Genomic DNA, 20353 nt, shown 5'->3' on the forward strand with positions numbered 1-20353 from the left:
GTGTGAAACTGGAAATTTACGCAGGAAATGATGAGAATCTCTGTACAGCACTGAGGAAAATGTTGGTGCTATTCAATCAATATAAAAAAATTATAGTATAAGCAAAGTTCAATGATCCTATGGCAATCTCCCGAGGTCCCAGGATGGCGGAAGCAGGGCCGGGACGAGGTATTTCAGAGCCCTAGGCGAAGCAGACAAATGCCCCCCCCCTCCCCAAGTCAAGCTAAAGACCTTATAAAGATATTAATTTGAAAAGAAGCAGTGAAGGACAGATCCAGCGACTGACAGGACTGCTCGTCAGTGATCCAATTACCCGACGAAAGAGCTTTTTGCGCCACCTTTCCACCACCAGATAATTGCTAACATGTGTTCCAATGTACTTGTTAGCGATTATCTGGTGGATTCTCGACAGATTTCCCTTTTCTTCTTCATTTGGTCCAGACCATCATGGGCGGATGTGTTTGTTCAGGGGTGTACAGCCCCCTCTGTCACATAAGAATACACCAGTATTACTATGATACATAGTAAATGGGGGACTATTACAGATTTTTCAACTAAAACCCTAGATTTATCCATACCACAGATTAGCCCCCATATTATTACAGTCCACTGTCATCCTGTTGCTACTCCCAATACTTTGCCTGCTGTGCTTCCCTATACCCACAAATACTATACTGTCAGAAATAATAGTGTCATACAGATAGTCTCCCCATAGTAATAGTGCTCCCAGACTGTCCTCATTAGTAATAGTTCCCCCAATATTTATAATACTCCCCAAGAGTGCCCCATTAGTAGCAGTGCCCTCTATAATGTGCTCAATAATATTAATGTTCCTACAGTACCCCAGTATTACTAATATAACCATAGGGCCATTCCTGCAGTGCCCCCTGTAATTCTAATGCTTCCCTACAGTTATACTACTCCTCTGTAGTTTTCCCTGTATTATAATGCCCACTATAGTGCTAATTTATAATGCTTCCCCCCATAGTGCCTGTATATAATGCTGCTCTGTCCCCTTATAGTGCCAGTATATATATGCCCCCCTGTAGTGCCAATATATAATGCTCTCCCTGTAGTGTCAGTAGATAATGATCCCTTTGTAGTGCCAGTATATATAATACTCCCCCTGTACTGATAGTAAATAATGCTCCCCTTGTAATGTCAGTATATAATGCTCCTCTATGTCCCCTGCAGTGCCAGTATATATAATGTCCCCCTGTAGTGCCAGTATATATATGGGTAGGGGATAACGTTCATACTTGCCACAACACAGATCTATCAATCATTGGAGCAGCTGGCCATACACAATGAGATCTTTTACTTCCCTCTAGTTCATCTATGGTCGGCAAGACATATCACCTTAAATAGAAATGTTGGAAAATCGCATTGCACAAACATTGGGGGTCATTTATTATCCTGTGTATTTCAGGCACAGATTGCGGCGCAATGCGCAGAAATGTTAGTCTTTTCCCCGCTCACACCAGGTCAAAAAAAGTGGGCATAGAGTGGGCGGAGAAGGGGGCAGCTGGCAGGCCCATCTCATTCATCATTTTCTATGCCTGTTTTAGGTGTGGAAAATTGTCTAAATGTAAGACAGCAAAGAAGCTATCTTACATTTATAACTGGTGCTGGATGTGCCGAAGTTATGTAGAAGCCTGCGCCTCTTCATAACTTCGGCAGATCCAACGCCAGATATAGAGGTTATTAAGAGTGGCGTCTAAAATGCCGGTCTTAATAAATGACCACCAGAGTTTTTGATTGGGCTGAAATATTGCATAACCAGCTTTAACCACTTACCGTCACGCTAACGCCGAAAGGCGTCATTTCTGCGGCGCTCCCAGGTCACACTAACGCCAATAGGCGTCATCTCGCGTGAGCCGAGATTTCCTGTGAACGCGCACACACAGGCGCGCGCGCTCACAGGAACGGAAGGTAAGAGAGTTGATCTCCAGCCTGCCAGCGGCGATCGTTCGCTGGCAGGCTGGAGATGTGTTTTTTTTAACCCCTAACAGGTATATTAGACGCTGTTTTGATAACAGCGTCTAATATACCTGCTACCTGATCCTCTGGTGGTCCCCTTTGTTTGGATCGACCACCAGAGGACACAGGTAGCTCAGTAAAGTAGCACCAAGCACCACTACACTACACTACACCCCCCCCCCCCCCGTCACTTATTAACCCCTTATTAGCCCCTGATCACCCCTGATCACCCCATATAGACTCCCTGATCACCCCCCTGTCATTGATTACCCCCCTGTCATTGATTACCCCCCTGTAAAGCTCCATTCAGACGTCCGCATGATTTTTACGGATCCACTGATAGATGGATCAGATCCGCAAAACGCATCCGGACGTCTGAATGAAGCCTTACAGGGGCGTGATCAATGACTGTGGTGATCACCCCATATAGACTCCCTGATCACCCCCCTGTCATTGATTACCCCCCCTGTCATTGATCAACCCCCTGTAAAGCTCCATTCAGATGTCCGCATGATTTTTACGGATCCACTGATAGATGGATCGGATCCGCAAAACGCATCCGGACGTCTGAATGAAGCCTTACAGGGGCGTGATCAATGACTGTGGTGATCACCCCATATAGACTCCCTGATCACCCCCCTGTCATTGATTACCCCCCTGTAAAGCTCCATTCAGACGTCCGCATGATTTTTACGGATCCACTGATAGATGGATCGGATCCGCAAAACGCATCAGACGTCTGAATGAAGCCTTACAGGGGCATGATCAATGACTGTGGTGATCACCCCATATAGACTCCCTGATCACCCCCCTGTCATTGATTACCCCCCTGTAAAGCTCCATTCAGATGTCCGCATGATTTTTACGGATGCACTGATAGATGGATCGGATCCGCAAAACGCATACGGACGTCTGAATGAAGCCTTACACGGGCGTGATCAATGACTGTGGTTATCACCCCATATAGACTCCCTGATCACCCCCCTGTCATTGATCACCCCCCTGTCATTGATCACCCCCCCTGTCATTGATCACCCCCCCTGTCATTGATCACCCCCCCTGTCATTGATCACCCCCCCTGTCATTGATCACCCCCCTGTCATTGATCACCCCCCTGTAAGGCTCCATTCAGACATTTTTTTGGCCCAAGTTAGCTGAATTATTTTATTTTTTTTCTTACAAAGTCTCATATTCCACTAACTTGTGTCAAAAAATAAAATCTCACATGAACTCACCATACCCCTCACGGAAACCAAATGCGTAAAATTTTTTAGACATTTATATTCCAGACTTCTTCTCACGCTTTAGGGCCCCTAGAATGCCAGGGCAGTATAAATACCCCACATGTGACCCCATTTCGGAAAGAAGACACCCCCAGGTATTCCGTGAGGGGCATATTGAGTCCATGAAAGATTGAAATTTTTGTCCCAAGTTAGCGGAACGGGAGACTTTGTGAGAAAAAAATTAAAAATATCAATTTCCGCTAACTTGTGCCAAAAAAAAAAAATTTCTATGAACTCGCCATGCCCCTCATTGAATACCTTGGGGTGTCTTCTTTCCAAAATGGGGTCACATGTGGGGTATTTATACTGCCCTGGCATTCTAGGGGCCCCAAAGCATGAGAAGAAGTCTGGTATCCATATGTCTAAAAATGCCCTCCTAAAAGGAATTTGGGCACCTTTGCGCATCTAGGCTTCAAAAAAGTGTCACACATCTGGTATCGCCGTACTCAGGAGAAGTTGGGGAATGTGTTTTGGGGTGTCATTTTACATATACCCATGCTGGGTGAGAGAAATATCTTGGTCAAATGCCAACTTTGTATAAAAAAATGGGAAAAGTTGTCTTTTGCAAAGATATTTCTCTCACCCAGCAAGGGTATATGTAAAATGACACCCCAAAACACATTCCCCAACTTCTCCTGAATACGGCGATACCACATGTGTGACACTTTTTTGCAGCCTAGGTGGGCAAAGGGGCCCATATTCCAAATAGAGCCCTTTAGGATTTCACAGGTCATTTACCTACTTACCACACATTAGGGCCCCTGGAAAATGCCAGGGCAGTATAACTACCCCACAAGTGACCCCATTTTGGAAAGAAGACACCCCAAGGTATTCCTTGAGGGGCATGGCGAGTTCCTAGAATTTTTTATTTTTTGTCACAAGTTAGTGGAAAATGCTGATTTTTTTTTTTTTTTTTTTCATACAAAGTCTCATATTCCACTAACTTGTGACAAACAATAAAAACTTCCATGAACTCACTATGCCCATCAACGAATACCTTGGGGTCTCTTCTTTCCAAAATGGGGTCACTTGTGGGGTAGTTATACTGCCCTGGCATTCTAGGGGCCCAAATGTGTGGTAAGGAGTTTGAAATCAAATTCTGTAAAAAATGACCTGTGAAATCCGAAAGGTGCTCTTTGGAATATGGGCCCCTTTGCCCACCTAGGCTGCACAAAAGTGTCACACATCTGGTATCCCCGTACTCAGGAGAAGGTGGGGAATGTGTTTTGGGGTGTCATTTTACATATACCCCTGCTGGGTGAGAGAAATATCTTGGCAAAAGACAACTTTTCCCATTTTTTTATACAAAGTTGGCATTTGACCAAGATATTTATCTCACCCAGCATGGGTATATGTAAAATGTCACAAGTTAGTGGAATATGAGACTTTGTAAGAAAAAAAAAAAAAAAATCATCATTTTCCGCTAACTTGTGACAAAAAATAAAAAGTTCTATGAACTCACTATGCCCATCAGCGAATACCTTAGGGTGTGTACTTTCCGAAATGGGGTCATTTGTGGGGTGTTTGTACTGTCTGGGCATTGTAGAACCTCAGGAAACATGACAGGTGCTCAGAAAGTCAGAGCTGCTTCAAAAAGCGGAAATTCACATTTTTGTACCATAGTTTGTAAACGCTATAACTTTTACCCAAACCATTTTTTTTTTACCCAAACATTTTTTTTTTATCAAAGACATGTAGAACTATAAATTTAGAGCAAAATTTCTATATGGATGTCGTTTTTTTTTGCAAAATTTTACAACTGAAAGTGAAAAATGTCATTTTTTTGCAAAAAAATCATTAAATTTCGATTAATAACAAAAAAAGTAAAAATGTCAGCAGCAATGAAATACCACCAAATGAAAGCTCTATTAGTGAGAAGAAAAGGAGGTAAAATTCATTTGGGTGGTAAGTTGCATGACCGAGCAATAAACGGTGAAAGTAGTGTAGGTCAGAAGTGTAAAAAAGGGCCTGGTCTTTAGGGGGCTATAAACCTGTGGTCCTTAAGTGTTTAAAATTACAGCATAAATATAAACAAGTGGATATGGTTTTACTGAAAGGGGAATCCCAAAATACATCGGATTGATGGCGGTCCGATCACTGGGACCCAACAATCACCATAATGAGGGTTCTGAGTTAACAGAAAAGGGATGGAACCTCTGTGGATAAGGCGTATGCTTATATCGTGGGAAAACTCCTTGAACGCTTTTAGCCCAACAATATCTCTATACATAACCTCTCTTATTCACGTGACAGAAGTCAATATTGAAGGCATTATTAAATCAAGTAAACCAAAATAGCTGAGTAAGCCATTTTTTCTCCAGGAGCAGCATATGTTTTAAAGATTGCTTTCCTTTGATGGTTTCACAATTGTGTGAAGAAAAAAAAACATATCCAGGAACCCAACCATTATATTGTACATGCCCCACCCTCTTGTACTGCAGCCGCATCAAGGCGAAGACTACTTTAAAGCAATTGTAATTAATTGTAGTCTTTGAAGAAGACTTTGAAAGGGTGTGGCGGCACAGACATAATTGTCAGGGATTGTTTTACTTCACTAGACAATAGACGTGTATTTATTATCTCCCAAAGAGAAGCAACGTAAGTTACCGGCTCAGGCTCCAAAGAAAATTGTATCATCTTGGATTAATGTATAGATCTGACAAAATGGAAGGACAATTTTGCTTGCCGAAATAAAATTCACTGTACGTTCTATTTGGAAAGGGGGTATTTCATGAGAAAGTTTTTATTTTTCTTAGGCCTCATGCACACGACCGTATTTTTTTGCGGTCCGCAAAACGGGGTTCCGTTTTCCCGTGATCCGTGACCGTTTTTTCGTCCGTGGGTCTTCCTTGATTTTTGGAGGATCCACGGACATGAAAAAAAAGTCGTTTTGGTGTCCGCCTGGCCGCGGAGCCAAACGGATCCGTCCTGAATTACAATGCAAGTCAATGGGGACGGATCCGTTTGACGTTGACACAATATGGTGCCATTTCAAACGGATCCGTCCCCATTGACTTTCAATGTAAAGTCTGGAGTCCCTTTTATACCATCGGATCAGAGTTTTCTCCAATCCGATGGTATATTTTAACTTGAAGCGTCCCCATCACCATGGGAACGCCTCTGTTAGAATATACTGTCGGATATGAGTTAGATCGTGAAACCTCATTTCCGACAGTATATTCTAACACAGAGGCGTTCCCATGGTGATGGGGACGCTTCTAGTTAGAATATACTGCAAACTGTGTACATGACTGCCCCCTGCTGCCTAGCAGCATCCGATCTCTTACAGGGGGCCGTGATCAGCACAATTAACCCCTCAGGTGCCGCACCTGAAGGGGTTAATTGTACTATCATATCCCCCTGTAAGAGATCAGGGCTGCCAGGCAGCAGGGGGCAGACCCCCCCCCCCTCCCCAGTTTGAATGTCATTGGTGGCCAGTGCGCCCCCCCCCCCTTCCTCCCTCTATTGTAATAATTCGTTGGTGGCACAGTGTGCCCCCCCCCCCCCCCCCCCTCCCCCCCTCTATTTTAATAATTCGTTGGTGGCACAGTGTGGGCCCCCCCCCCTTCCTCCCTCTATTGTAATAAATCGTTGGTGGCACAGTGTGCGCCCCCCATCCCTCTATAGCATTAACAACATTGGTGGCCAGTGTGCGGCCTCCCATCCCCCCCCCCCCCCGGATCATTGGTGGCAGTGGGTTACTAGCAATAGTACAATAGTAAAAGATTCATACTTACCTGGGAGCTGCGATGTTCGTGTCCGGCCGGGAGCTCCTCCTACTGGTAAGTGACAGTTCATTTAGCAATGCACCGCACAGACCTGTCACTTACCACTTACCAGTAGGTGGAGCTCCCGGCCGGACACGAACATCGCAGCAGCCAGCAGCAGGTAAGTATGAATCTTCTACTATTGTACTATTGCTAAGTAACCATGGCAACCAGGACTGTAGTAGCGTCCTGGTTGCCATGGTTACCGATCGGAGCCCCAGCGATTAAACTGGGACTCCGATCGGAACTCCGCTGCCACCAATGATGGGGGGGGGGGGAGATGGGAGGCCGCACACTGGCCACCAATGTTGTTAATGCTATAGAGGGAGGGGGGGCCGATGGGGGGCGCACACTGTGCCACCAACAAATTATTACAATAGAGGGAGGGGGGGGGGGCCGCACTGGCCACCAACCTATTATTACAATAGAGGGGGGGGGGGGCCGCACTGGCCACCAATGATATTTAAACTGGGGAGGGGGGGAGGGTCTGCCCCCTGCTGCCTGGCAGCCCTGATCTCTTACAGGAGGCGTGATCAGCATAATTAACCCCTTCAGGTGCCGCACCTGAAGGGGTTAATTGTGCTGATCACGGCCCCCTGTAAGAGATCGGGTGCTGCCAGGCAGCAGGGGGCAGTCTTGTACACAGTTTGTAGTGTATTCTAACTAGAAGCGTCCCCATCACCATGGGAACGCTTCTGTGTTAGAATATACTGTCGGTTCTGAGTTTTCACGAAGTGAAAACTCAGCTTTGAAAAAGCTTTTATGCAGACGGATCTTCGGATCCGTCTGTATAAAAACTAACCTACGGCCACGGATCACGGACACGGATGCCAATCTTGTGTGCATCCGTGTTCTTTCACGGACCCATTGACTTGAATGGGTCCGTGAACCGTTGGCCGTGAAAAAAATAGGACAGGTATTTTTTTCACGGCCAGGAAACACGGATCACGGATGCGGCTGCAAAACGGTGCATTTTCCGATTTTTCCACGGACCCATTGAAAGTCAATGGGTCCGCGAAAAAAAACGGAATACGGCACAACGGCCACGGATGTACACAACGGTCGTGTGCATGAGGCCTTAAAGGGATTCTGTAGGACTTAAAGTGTAACTAACTTTTTGAACAACGTTATTACAAACAATTCTAAAAGCACTCAAATTTAAATTTATAATCTTTATTTATTTTTTTTAACCATTTTACTGACAAGTTCAGGGTGTCTATAACGCTTTGGAATTCATCGTACACTGATGACATGTCAGTGGTGCGCAGATTCCACTGTACTGCAGGCATAGGGGCCGCAGTGAGCGATGTACTGGCAGGAGCACATATCATGTCTGTGCCCGATCCCCTCAGTTGACACCTAGCATAGCACATGGGTGCAGGGTTTCCTGCAGGCTCCACCTGAGCAGAACAGGCACAGGTAGGAGCTCTGCATAGCACATACACATTCACTCTAAGGGCTCTTTCACACGAGCGGATGCTGTGCGGGTAATCCGCTGCGTGAAAGAATGCCAAGTCCCGTACCGGACGGCAGATATACATTGCATTAACATGATTGATTAGGCTCCGTGCCTCTCTGTGACCTTTTTACTACAAAATCACGGTGACAACTTTATCTCACTTTGATTTTGTAGTAAAAAGGTCACAGAGAGGCACGGAGCATTATCAATCATAATGATAATCATAATCATAATCAACGTGTCTCTGATATCCGGTGCGGGGCTTGGCATTCTTTCGCGCAGCGGATTACCCGCACGGCATCCGCTCGTGTGAAAGAGCCCTAAGGCAGACACTGGTAGGCTATATGAAGGATGCACTTATAAAGTGGAGAACATCATGAACACAAGTGTATTGAAGCCATAATTCGATATTAATAAATATTCATCTTGCCCTATTGTGCCTGAATGACTTTGATTGTATATGGAGAAATGTAGATAGTTTTTCAGTTTGATTCCATATGAATCAGGCAGAAAATAGGGTTTGCAATAGTTTTACTCTATAATATGGTGCCTTACAAAAGCCACAATACAGCAATACATAGAGTTACTACGGCTTCATAGCACCTGTGCCTCCATACAGGCTGTGTCATGTACATGAGGCCTCCCTGTGATGGTCAGATTCCAGAAGATCCTGTTAATGTACATGGCTCCAAACAGTAGTAAAGGGAACATTACAAGCATGGATTCAAGTTCATATATTTTTTTTTTGTAATTTTTTTTAAAGAGGTGAACTCATTTGGACTGAAATATTGAATTTCAATTTGAAATTCAGTTTTTGTGTACAGACAACATTTAGCCTGGCACATTGTTAGAAACACAACAGTCATCAGAAGTTCTATAATTCAATTCATTGTTTGGTAAATATTACTAACATTTATATACAATAAATTATATAAATAAAACATATTTAATATTTTTTTCATTACTGTCGTGACCTAACAATATTTTATAAACTACTACATTTTAGGGAGCAACAGAATAGAGTCAAGAATGCTACAGACTTTAAAAGTTCAAGATCAAGAGTAATTTCCATAGAAGAAGACCCAATACAAGAGTGCTTGCTTAAACACTCCAAAATACTTCAAGAAGGTATTATAGAGGAAATACCAACCAAAGACGTAGGAGACTCTGTTCGTTTTGACCAGTCGGGACTAGATTCACCTCCTTTTGATGGTTACACCAAAAATGAAACTAGTAGTATTTCATTCCAAATAAGCCAAGCAAACTATACAGATGTCAAAAAGATAGCAATAGCTTCAGAGACAAAAAGGATTCAAAGAGACTTCGATTTTCAAAGTAAAAACAATGACCATTCTGATCTTCATGAGAAGGTAGAACAAAAGTCCAAAAAAGCAGAAGAAGGTAGAACAAAAGTCCAAAAGCACCATGAAGAATTCCATGCAGATCCAGACCATGTATATAAAATTATGTTTGTTGGAAACTCACATGTTGGAAAAACATCTTTTTTATGTCAAGTACATGAAGGTTCCTATAAGAAAGATACATCTGCTACAATAGGTAAGGAGGAATGGTTGCTTCCCTGATTTTGCTATCTAACTGTATGCTGTAGATTACGTAAAGTACAATATGTCAGGATGCAAACAAGGAAATGTAAGTGGAAGGATCCATCAAGTTTGTGTGCTAGGACTTTACGCTGACCATGATATGATCATGCTGTCTGCCATTTAGGTGAACAACCTTGAAAAGGATGCTGTCACGAGGGTGTCAAGAGCCACGTCTGACTCCGTTATACCCGGGGTCAGGAAGTCGCAGCAGGTGGCTGCGCGCTCTATGTCTAAAGATAGTGCTGTTTCTTAATGGTAGCTTTCTGGGTTTGCCTTGCAATCCTTTTTGGCTCACTCAGGGATCCGTAGCTTCTCCTCCTCAGCTGTTTCTTGTCCAGCAATCCCAACCTCCTTATATTCCCATCTCCCACTTCTCTGGTTGCCAGATATAGAGCTTCCTGCCTGGACTTCTATACTGACCCACTGGAGCTGTGTAGCTGTGATTCCTAGTTGTTGTTCCAGAGCGTTACCCTCCGGATCCCTGTTGGGCTTTTGTTGTCCGCTGTTGTCGCCAACCTGGGATTATATGTTTGTCTGTATTGTCTGTCCTCTCCTTGGTGTTTCCCTTTACTGTTAGTGGTGCAGACTAGTGTTCCCACCGCCCTATTCACTACGTAGGGCTCATCTCAGGGAAAGCCAGTGTTTAGGCACGTGATTGGCGTACGGGTGAGAAACCTGTCTAGGGACGTCAGGGCAGTCAGGTGCCAGCCTCAAGGTGAGTTAGGGGTCACCACCTTTCCCTCTCGCTTGGACAGGGCCTTCCCATTTCCCTCCCTTTGCGTCACGTATGTGATTGGCACGCCGCTCATGACATTATATCTGGCCCTTATTTTGCGTAGGTAGAAAGAAAAAATAAATAATAATAAAATTTCTTTCTGCCTATTTAGAATCCAGTATGGATCCTATTGCTGCTTTGACAAAGCAACTTCAAGGCCTGTCTTTGGAGGTGGCAGGATTGAAGGCGTCAGTCCTCCAGCAACAGCAGCAATTGCAACAGACCGCAAGCCCAGCGGTTGCTATGGGTAGCCAGGTTGCTGCGGAACCCAAGGTTGTTCTTCCTGACAGATTTTCTGGGGGAAGGGACAAATTTGTGACGTTCCGTGAGGTCTGTAAGTTATATTTTAAGCTGCGCCCTTACTCCTCTGGTAATGAAGAACAGCGGGTGGGGATTGCTATTTCCCTGCTTCAGCGGGACCCGCAATCCTGGGCGTTCTCTTTACCCACTGATTCCCAGGCTCTCCGGTCAGTGGATGAATTTTTTGGGGCCTTGGGTCTACTATATGATGACCCTGATCGAGTCGCCCTGGCTGAGTCGAAATTACGGAGACTCCTACAGGGAGAGAGGCCAGCAGAGGAGTATTGCTCAGAGTTTCGTAGGTGGGCTACGGATACCCAGTGGAAAGACCCGGCTCTCAGGAGTCAGTTGTGCTCTGGGTTATCCGAAAGGGTTAAGGATGCTCTTGCGCTGTATGAGACCCCCTTTTCCCTGGATGCTGTTATGTCCCTCTCTATCAGAATAGATTGACGTCTTAGGGACAGATTGAAAAATCCTGAGCAATTGGTAACCCCTCGAAGCAGCAGTTAGTCTGTACGGACCTAGACGAGCCTATGCAGCTACGAGGAACTACTCGTCAGGTCCGTCCTCCTGAGGCTCGCTGTAGGCGTGGGGTTTGTTTTTTCTGTGGGGGGAGGGGTCATTTCATTAATGTCTGTCCTTCCTTTCTCAAAAACAAAAGCCGGTCGGAACTTCTAACCCCAGGATGTGTGGAGGATGTCAGCCGGGGGGTATACGTTTCCTCCATACGAACATCTCAATTTGTGTTGCCAGCGGTTGTTGTTTTTGGTGTTAAGACGGAGACTATTTCTTTCTTTCTAGACATTGGAGCAGGGGTAAATTTGATAGATGCCCATTTTGCCCGCACTATGGGTTTGTCTCTCTGTACGCTACAGAGACCTATTCCCATATTCGCTATTGATTCTGCTCCTCTGTCTCAGAGAAACCTCACTCACATTGTCCATAACTTACACCTTCGGGTAGGGGACCACCATAACGAGTGTCTATAATGTTATGTTCTGGAGGGCCTTCCCACTCCTGTGGTATTGGGTCTTCCCTGGTTGGTAGCGCACAATCCAGTGGTGGATTGGCAGGCCAGGGAGATATTGGAGTGGAGTGAGCATTGCAGAGAAAATTGCTTAAATAGCAATTGCTTAGTCGCCTCCATAGCTACTCTACCTACATTTGTTTCGGACTTTGAGGACGTGTTTTCTGAAAAGGGTTGTCAGAAGTTACCACCTCACCGTCCTTATGATTGCCCGATTAACCTGATTCCCGGGGCAAAATTACCCAAGACCAGGTTATATAATCTTTCGGGTCCCGAGAGACAAGCCATGAAAGATTATATCTCCGAGAGTCTGGCTAAGGGACACATCAGACCCTCTTCATCACCCGTGGCTGCAGGGTTTTTCTTTGTTAGAAAGAAAGATGGGGGCCTGCGTCCTTGCCTAGATTTCCGCGAACTAAACCGGATAACCATCCGAGACCCATACCCTCTTCCTCTCATTCCTGACCTGTTTAATCAGATTGCGGGTGCTAGGTGGTTCTCCAAACTTGATCTTAGGGGGGCCTACAATCTGATTCGTATCAAGGAAGGGGATGAGTGGAAGACAGCTTTTAACACCCCTGTGGGGCATTATGAAAATCTAGTCATGCCTTTCGATCTGACCAATGCTCCTGCTGTTTTCCAACATTTCGTTAATGACATTTTTAGTCATCTTATCGGCAGGTTTGTGGTGATATACCTAGATGATATTTTAATTTATTCGTCGGATCTGAAAACACATGAGGTACATGTCAGACAGGTACTGCAGGTCCTACGGACTAATAAATTATATGCGAAAATTGAAAAGTGTGTCTTCGCCGTTCAGGAAATACAGTTCCTGGGATATCTATTATCTGCTTGAGGTTTCCGTATGGACCCTAGGAAGGTCCAGGCAATTTTAGATTGGGATCTTCCTGAGAACCTTAAAGCACTGCAACGGTTCTTGGGTTTCGCAAATTTCTATAGAAAGTTCATTAAAAATTATTCGGTGATTGTCAAACCCCTTACTGACATGACTAGGAAGGGGACTGATTTTTCTAAATGGTCTGACGCCGCTAAAATTGCATTTTCCTCTCTAAAAGAGAGGTTTACCTCGGCACCTGTACTAATCCAACCGGATGTCTCCCAGCCTTTTATTGTTGAAGTAGATGCATCAGAGGTGGGAGTGGGGGCTGTACTGTCTCAGGGTCCGTCTCCTGGCAAATGGCATCCTTGCGCTTTCTTTTCTAAAAAACTATCTGCAGCAGAGAAGAACTATGATATTGGCAATAGGGAACTATTAGCTATTAAACTAGCGTTTGAAGAATGGCGTCACTTTTTAGAGGGGGCAATCCACCCCGTCACGGTGATTACGGACCACAAAAACCTTCTGTACCTCGAATCAGCTAAGCGTCTCACCCCTAGACAAGCTAGGTGGTCGCTATTTTTTACCAGGTTTAACTTTTTCATCACCTATAGTCCTGGTGCAAAAAATACCAAGGCAGATGCATTATCTCGTAGTTTCTCTGGAGGGGGTAATGTGGGTGATCCGGTACCCATTTTACAAAGAGGAGTGGTTGTCTCGGCTGTACACTCTGTTCTGGAGGGGAAGGTGTTAGAGGCCCAGGGGGACGCCCCGGTCTCTTGCCCCTCAGAGAAATTGTTTGTACCGTTAAACCTGCGTCTCGAATTATTAAAGGAACATCATAATTCGGCACTTGCTGGCCACCCGGGTAGTAAAGCAACCTTGGAGCTATTGTCTCGTCGTTTTTGGTGGCCAAGGTTGCGTCAGGATGTAATGGCTTTTGTGTCTACTTGTTCTACTTGTGCACGTGCGAAAGTCTCTCATACACGTCCCGCAGGGTCTTTATTGCCACTTGTCATTCCCAATAGGCCATGGACACATCTGTCAATGGATTTCATCACTGACTTACCTTTGTCTGAGGGTAAAAGTTATCTTGGTAGTAGTAGATAGGTTTAGCAAAATTGTACACTTTATTGTGTTACCCGCACTACCTAATGCTAAGACTCTTGCTCAGGTATTCATCAGTGAAATCGTGAAGCTTCACGGGGTCCCTTCCGATGTTGTTTCAGATCGGGGAACCCAGTTTATTTCTAAGTTTTGGAAAGCTTTTTGTTCCCGTTTGGGGGTACACTTGTCCTTTTCCTCAGCTTTCCATCCTCAGTCGAATGGACAGACTGAGCGTACCAACCAAAACCTTGAGACATATCTAAGGTGTTTTGTGTCTGAAAACCAAGAGGTGTGGTCATCATATTTACCATTAGCCGAGTTTGCCATAAATAATCGCCGTCAGGAATCCACTGGCAAGTCACCATTTCTTGGTGCATATGGTTTTCATCCACAATTCTGTACTTTCAAAGAGGGGGGGTCTTCTGGGGTCCCCGAAGAGGAACGGTTTTCGTCATCTCTTTCATCTGTATGGCAGAAGGTGCAAGCTAACTTGAAAAATATGGGAGGTAAATATAAATGCATGGCTGATGAGAAACGGTCGCCAGGTCCGGACCTAGGAGTGAATGACTATGTGTGGTTATCTACTAGGAATATTAAGTTAAAGGTTCCCTCTTAGAAACTGGGTCCTAGGTTCATTGGTCCTTACAAAATAGTAGCCATCATTAACCCTGTGGCTTTTCGCCTGGAGCTACCTCAAACTTTTAAAATCCATAATGTCTTCCATAAGTCGTTACTCAAAAAGTATGTTCCACCTCTAGAACCGTCACCGCTGCCACCCCCTCCTGTTGTTGTTGATGGTAATCTAGAGTTTCAAATATCCAAAATTGTTGATTCTCGTCGGGTCCGCCGCTCTCTTCAATATCTGGTGCATTGGAGGGGTCACGTTCCCGAGGAAAGAATGTGGGTTCCAGCGTCTGAAATAAACGCCGACAGGTTAGTTCGGGCTTTTCATGCCTCTCATCCTGAGAGACCTAGTCCTGAGTGTCCGGAGGCCCCTCGTGGAAAGGGGGGTACTGTCACGAGGGTGTCGGAGCCACGGCTGACTCCGTTATACCCGGGGTCAGGAAGTCGCAGCAGGTGGCTGCGCGCTCTATGTCTAAAGATAGTGCTGTTTCTTAATGGTAGCTTTCTGGGTTTGCCTTGCAATCCTTTTTGGCTCACTCAGGGATCCGTAGCTTCTCCTCCTCAGCTGTTTCTTGTCCAGCAATCCCAACCTCCTTATATTCCCATCTCCCACTTCTCTGGTTGCCAGAGATAGAGCTTCCTGTCTGGACTTCTATACTGACCCACTGGAGCTGTGTAGCTGTGATTCCTGGTTGTTGTTCCAGAGCGTTACCCTCCGGATCCCTGTTGGGCTTTTGTTGTCCGCTGTTGTCGCCCACCTGGGATTATATGTTTGTCTGTATTGTCTGTTCTCTCCTTGGTGTTTCTCTTTAGTGTTAGTGGTGCGGACTAGTGTTCCCACCGCCCCGTTCACTACCTAGGGCTCATCTCAGGGAAAGCCAGGGTTTAGGCACGTGATCGGCGTACGGGTGAGAAACCCATCTAGGGACGTCAGGGCAGTCAGGTGCCAGCCTCAAGGTGAGTTAGGGGTCACCACCTTTCCCTCTCCCTTGGACAGGGCCTTCCCATTTCTGTCACGGAACCATGAACCAGACGTACAACAAGGGATAAGTGAAAATAAGAAGGCTTTATTGAAAATAAAGCTGTAAAGCAAAAGTCCAAACGGATGGCGAAACCGAAGCAGAGTCTTTGCGAAGCCAGAGGTCAGGAACCAGAAGGGTAGTCAGACGAAGCCAGGATCAGGAACCAGCAGGGGTAGTCAGACGAAGCCAGGATCAGGAACCAGCAGGGTAGTCGGACGAAACCAGGATCAGGAACCAGCAGGGTAGTCGGACGAAACCAGGATCAGGAACCAGAAGCAGCAGCAGTCTAGAAGCATGTGAACACAGGAGGACCAAGCAAGGAACTGAAGCCACAGACCTCCTATATATATGAGCTAGGCATCCAGCTCCTCCCAGTGGGAAGGAGGAGCCGCAGGGTGGGAGGCTACAAGAAACCCAGAAACCAAGATGGCCGCCAGCACATGTCAAACGAAGGAGAACAGCAAGAAGGTAAGACCATGACAGTACCTCCCCCTCAAGGGCCCCTCCTCCGCGGAGTAAAGAACGGTTTCTGAGGGAAGCGTGCGTGGAAGGCTCGGAGCAAGGCAGGAGCATGGACATCTGCGGAGGGAACCCAGGAACGCTCCTCTGGACCATAACCACGCCAATGGACCAAAAACTGCACCCGACCGCGGACCAGGCGTGAGTCCAGGATATTGCTCACCTCATACTCCTCACGATTACCCACTTGGACCGGACGAGGCCGAGGAACCGAGGAAGTGAAACGATTACACACCAGTGGCTTCAACAGGGAGACATGAAACACGTTGGAGATCCGCATGCCAGGAGGAAGCGCAAGGGCATAGGCTACCGGGTTTACCCTGCGAAGCACTCGGAAGGGACCAACAAAGCGAGGCGCCAGCTTGGGAGTGGGCACTCGAAGGTTGAGGTTGCGGGTGGACAACCATACACGGTCTCCGACCTGGTAGGAAGGAGCAGGCGCTCGTCTGCAATCAGCCTGGAGTCTCTGGCGCTGCGCAGAGACCTCAAGGGACTTCTGGATCAGTACCCAAGACCACCGAGTAGTGTGGAGACGAAATAACCTGGAGGCAGACCGACTCTCTGTGAACGGCACCAATGGCTATCCCCACTGGAAGGGTCTCATGAGTCACGTGTGGCGGCAGAAGGGGTCTGCCGTCTATCGCCTCAAGAGCCAGTGGGGAACCTCAAGCCTGCAGAGGAATGGAATTGGCGGCAGCGAACACATTATCAATGAACAAACCACCGGCACCAGAGTCCACCAACGCCTGGGTCGTCACCGAGCCCCCGACCCAGGAGAGGACAACAGTGATCAGTGGTTTGTCAACACGGGAAACCGGGGACGAGGAGACTCCACCCAAGATCTGCCCCCGACAGGATCTCAGGTGCGAGCGTTTCCCGGACGGTTCGGACATGCCAACCGAAAATGCCCACCGAGACCACAGTACATGCATCGGCCCTCGCGTCTCCGGAGTACCCTCTCCCCCTCGGACAGGCGAGCAAACCCCAGCTGCATGGGTTCACCCCCAGACAAGTCATCCCCAGGAGGCGTGGGAGGAGAGGGAGGCACGGGTGGGACAACAAACGTAGGCACCAATCTGTTAGAAAACCTCCGCAGGCTCTCCTTAAAGGAAGGTCTCTCCCTGAGTCTGGTGTCAATCAAAATCAGGAAAGAAATAAGAGACTCGAGCTCCACTGGTAGGTCCTTAGCTGCAACCTCATCCTTCAAGGCATCCGAGAGACCATGAGAGAAAGCAGCGACCAGAGCCTCATTATTCCAGCCCACCTCTGCTGCCAGGGTACGAAACTCAATGGCGTATTCAGCTACGGATCGTGAACCCTGTCTGATGGACATAAGGAGCTTCGCAGCAGAGGCAGCACGAGCCGGCACATCGAATACCTTCCGAAGAGAAGCAACAAAACCGGAAAACTCGGCAACCACCGGATTGTTGTTCTCCCATAAAGGGCTGGCCCAGGCCAAGGCCTTGTCCGAGAGCAGCGAGATCAAGAAGCCCACCTTTGATCTCTCAGTGGGAAAGGCATGTGGCAGCAACTCGAAATAAATGCCCACCTGGTTAAGGAAACCTCGGCACTGAGTTGGCTCTCCCCCAAAGCGCTGTGGAAGAGGGGCAGAACCGGTCATACCCCGAAACACCGCAGGTGCAACAACAGGTGTCGGGGTAGACTCTGGCGCAACAACCGGAGCCGCAGTAGGAGCGGGCCCAGGAGCGACAACCGACCCATCGGCAACGGGAGCGAAATGAGCCGTGCGTTCAAGCAGGGTTTGCAACGCCACAGCGAACCGACCCAACAGGTGATCCTGCTGATCAAGTCTGGCAACCAGCGTGGGTAGCGAGGATGGCCCTGTACCGTCAGAATTCATGGCTTGGTCCTAATGTCACGGAACCATGAACCAGACGTACAACAAGGGATAAGTGAAAATAAGAAGGCTTTATTGAAAATAAAGCTGTAAAGCAAAAGTCCAAACGGATGGCGAAACCGAAGCAGAGTCTTTGCGAAGCCAGAGGTCAGGAACCAGAAGGGTAGTCAGACGAAGCCAGGATCAGGAACCAGCAGGGTAGTCAGATGAAGCCAGGATCAGGAACCAGCAGGGTAGTCGGACGAAACCAGGATCAGGAACCAGCAGGGTAGTCGGACGAAACCAGGATCAGGAACCAGCAGGGTAGTCGGACGAAACCAGGATCAGGAACCAGAAGCAGCAGCAGTCTAGAAGCATGTGAACACAGGAGGACCAAGCAAGGAACTGAAGCCACAGACCTCCTATATATATGAGCTAGGCATCCAGCTCCTCCCAGTGGGAAGGAGGAGCCGCAGGGTGGGAGGCTACAAGAAACCCAGAAACCAAGATGGCCGCCAGCACATGTCAAACGAAGGAGAACAGCAAGAAGGTAAGACCATGACAATTTCCCTCCCTTTGCGTCACATATGTGATCGGCACGCCGCTCATGACAGATGCACACTATGCTATATTATATGAGTGTCTTTCTTTGGGGAGAGTTATCAAAAACTGGTGTAAATGAAAACTGGCTTAGTTGTCCATAGCAACCAATCAGATTCCACCTTTCATTTTCGAAAGGAGATCTGAAAAGGGAAAGGTGGAAACTGATTGGTTCAACCCAGGATAACCATTCTGAATAATTTCTTAGTATTGCACCTTCAGAAGATTTTCTTAGCCGATGTACTGTCTTTATGCATTTATTTTATAGCTTAAAGGGGTTGTGACACTTAAGCAAATTACATTCATCATGTAGAGAAAGTTAATAAAAGGTACTTGCTAATGTATTGTGATTGTCCATATTGCCTCCTTTGCTGGCTTGATTCAATTTTCCATTACACTATACACAGCTTGTCTCCAGGGGTTACGGCCACTCTGCAATCCAACAGCGATGAATGCGCTTGCACGCTATAGGAAAAGGCTTTGTCCCTCCGGTGGCTGTGACTGTGTTTTTCCTATAGTGTGCAAGCTTTAAAGGGACCTACAGTAGGTAATTATTGGTTATATCTCCAAAATTAAAGGGGTTGTCTAAGTTTACTACAAATTTGCCCCATGCCATAAAACATTTTAACCCCTTAAGGGCACAACCAATTGTCATTTTCACATTTTCTTGTTTTACCTCCCACCCTCCAAGAGCCATAACTTTTTACATTTTCAGTTCTCATAGCCATATAGGGGCTTATTTTTGTAATTACAAACATATTGTAATTTTTAATGGCTTCATTTAATTCACCATAGCTTGCATTAGAAAATGGGAGAACAATTCTTTGTGTGGTGAAATAAAAGATTTTGGGGTTTTTTGTTTTAATAGTGTTCACTATGCGCTAAATATGACCTGACAACCCTGTTCCTCAGATTAGAATGATTACAGCCATATCAAATTTATGTAGTTTATATTAGGTTTTATTACTTAAAAAAAAAGAAATTGCTAATCACCATATTTTGATAGCAATAACTTTTTTAATTTTTCTTGTCTGAGATGTGCAAGGGCTCATATTTGCGTGGTGAACTGTCGTTTTTATTTGTACCATTTTTTGATACTGTATGTACAATTTTTTTTTGGGGGGGACAATGTGACATCGTTCACTGCGCATGATAATATTTTTATATTTTATTACTTTGGATATTTACCAATTATGTTTATTTTTATTGTTTAAATTTATGTGTAAAATTGGGAAAGGGGGTGATTAGAATTTTTTTTATTTTTGTTTTTTTTATATATTTTTTAAAATGTTTTCAATGTACTTTTTAGTCCCCTGAGGGGATTTGTACATGTGATCATCTGAACACTTGTGCCATAGAGTACAGGCACAGCTTTGCAGGCAGCTCAATATGACAGGCCCCAGGCTACCATAGCAATTTTGCAGTCGGGACTCTGATCAGATGACAATGGGAGCCCACTACCTCTGTATAAATTCATAGTTGCTCCAGCCGCTATTGACAATGGCATCTGAGGGTGTCTGCTGTGTTATACAGCCAGCACCCGCTGAGTATGGAACAAGCTCAGTATGCAAGCCCGCTCCATACAACCACCGCTTATGGGGGGAGATT

At 46.1% G+C, this 20353-nt stretch overlaps 1 protein-coding gene across 1 annotated transcript in view; it reads left to right on the forward strand.

The window, feature by feature from the left end:
- The window catches only part of LOC120994950 (ras-related protein Rab-44-like), a 148381-nt gene that overhangs the window by 112215 nt on the left and 15813 nt on the right, over positions 1 to 20353 (forward strand). The window contains 1 exon segment of the mRNA XM_040423861.1: positions 9496 to 10046. Coding sequence (XP_040279795.1) covers positions 9496 to 10046 — 551 coding nt within the window.

This window comes from Bufo bufo, chromosome 3 (genome assembly GCF_905171765.1).
Source record: "Bufo bufo chromosome 3, aBufBuf1.1, whole genome shotgun sequence".
In the NCBI taxonomy this organism is placed as follows: Eukaryota; Metazoa; Chordata; class Amphibia; order Anura; family Bufonidae; genus Bufo; species Bufo bufo.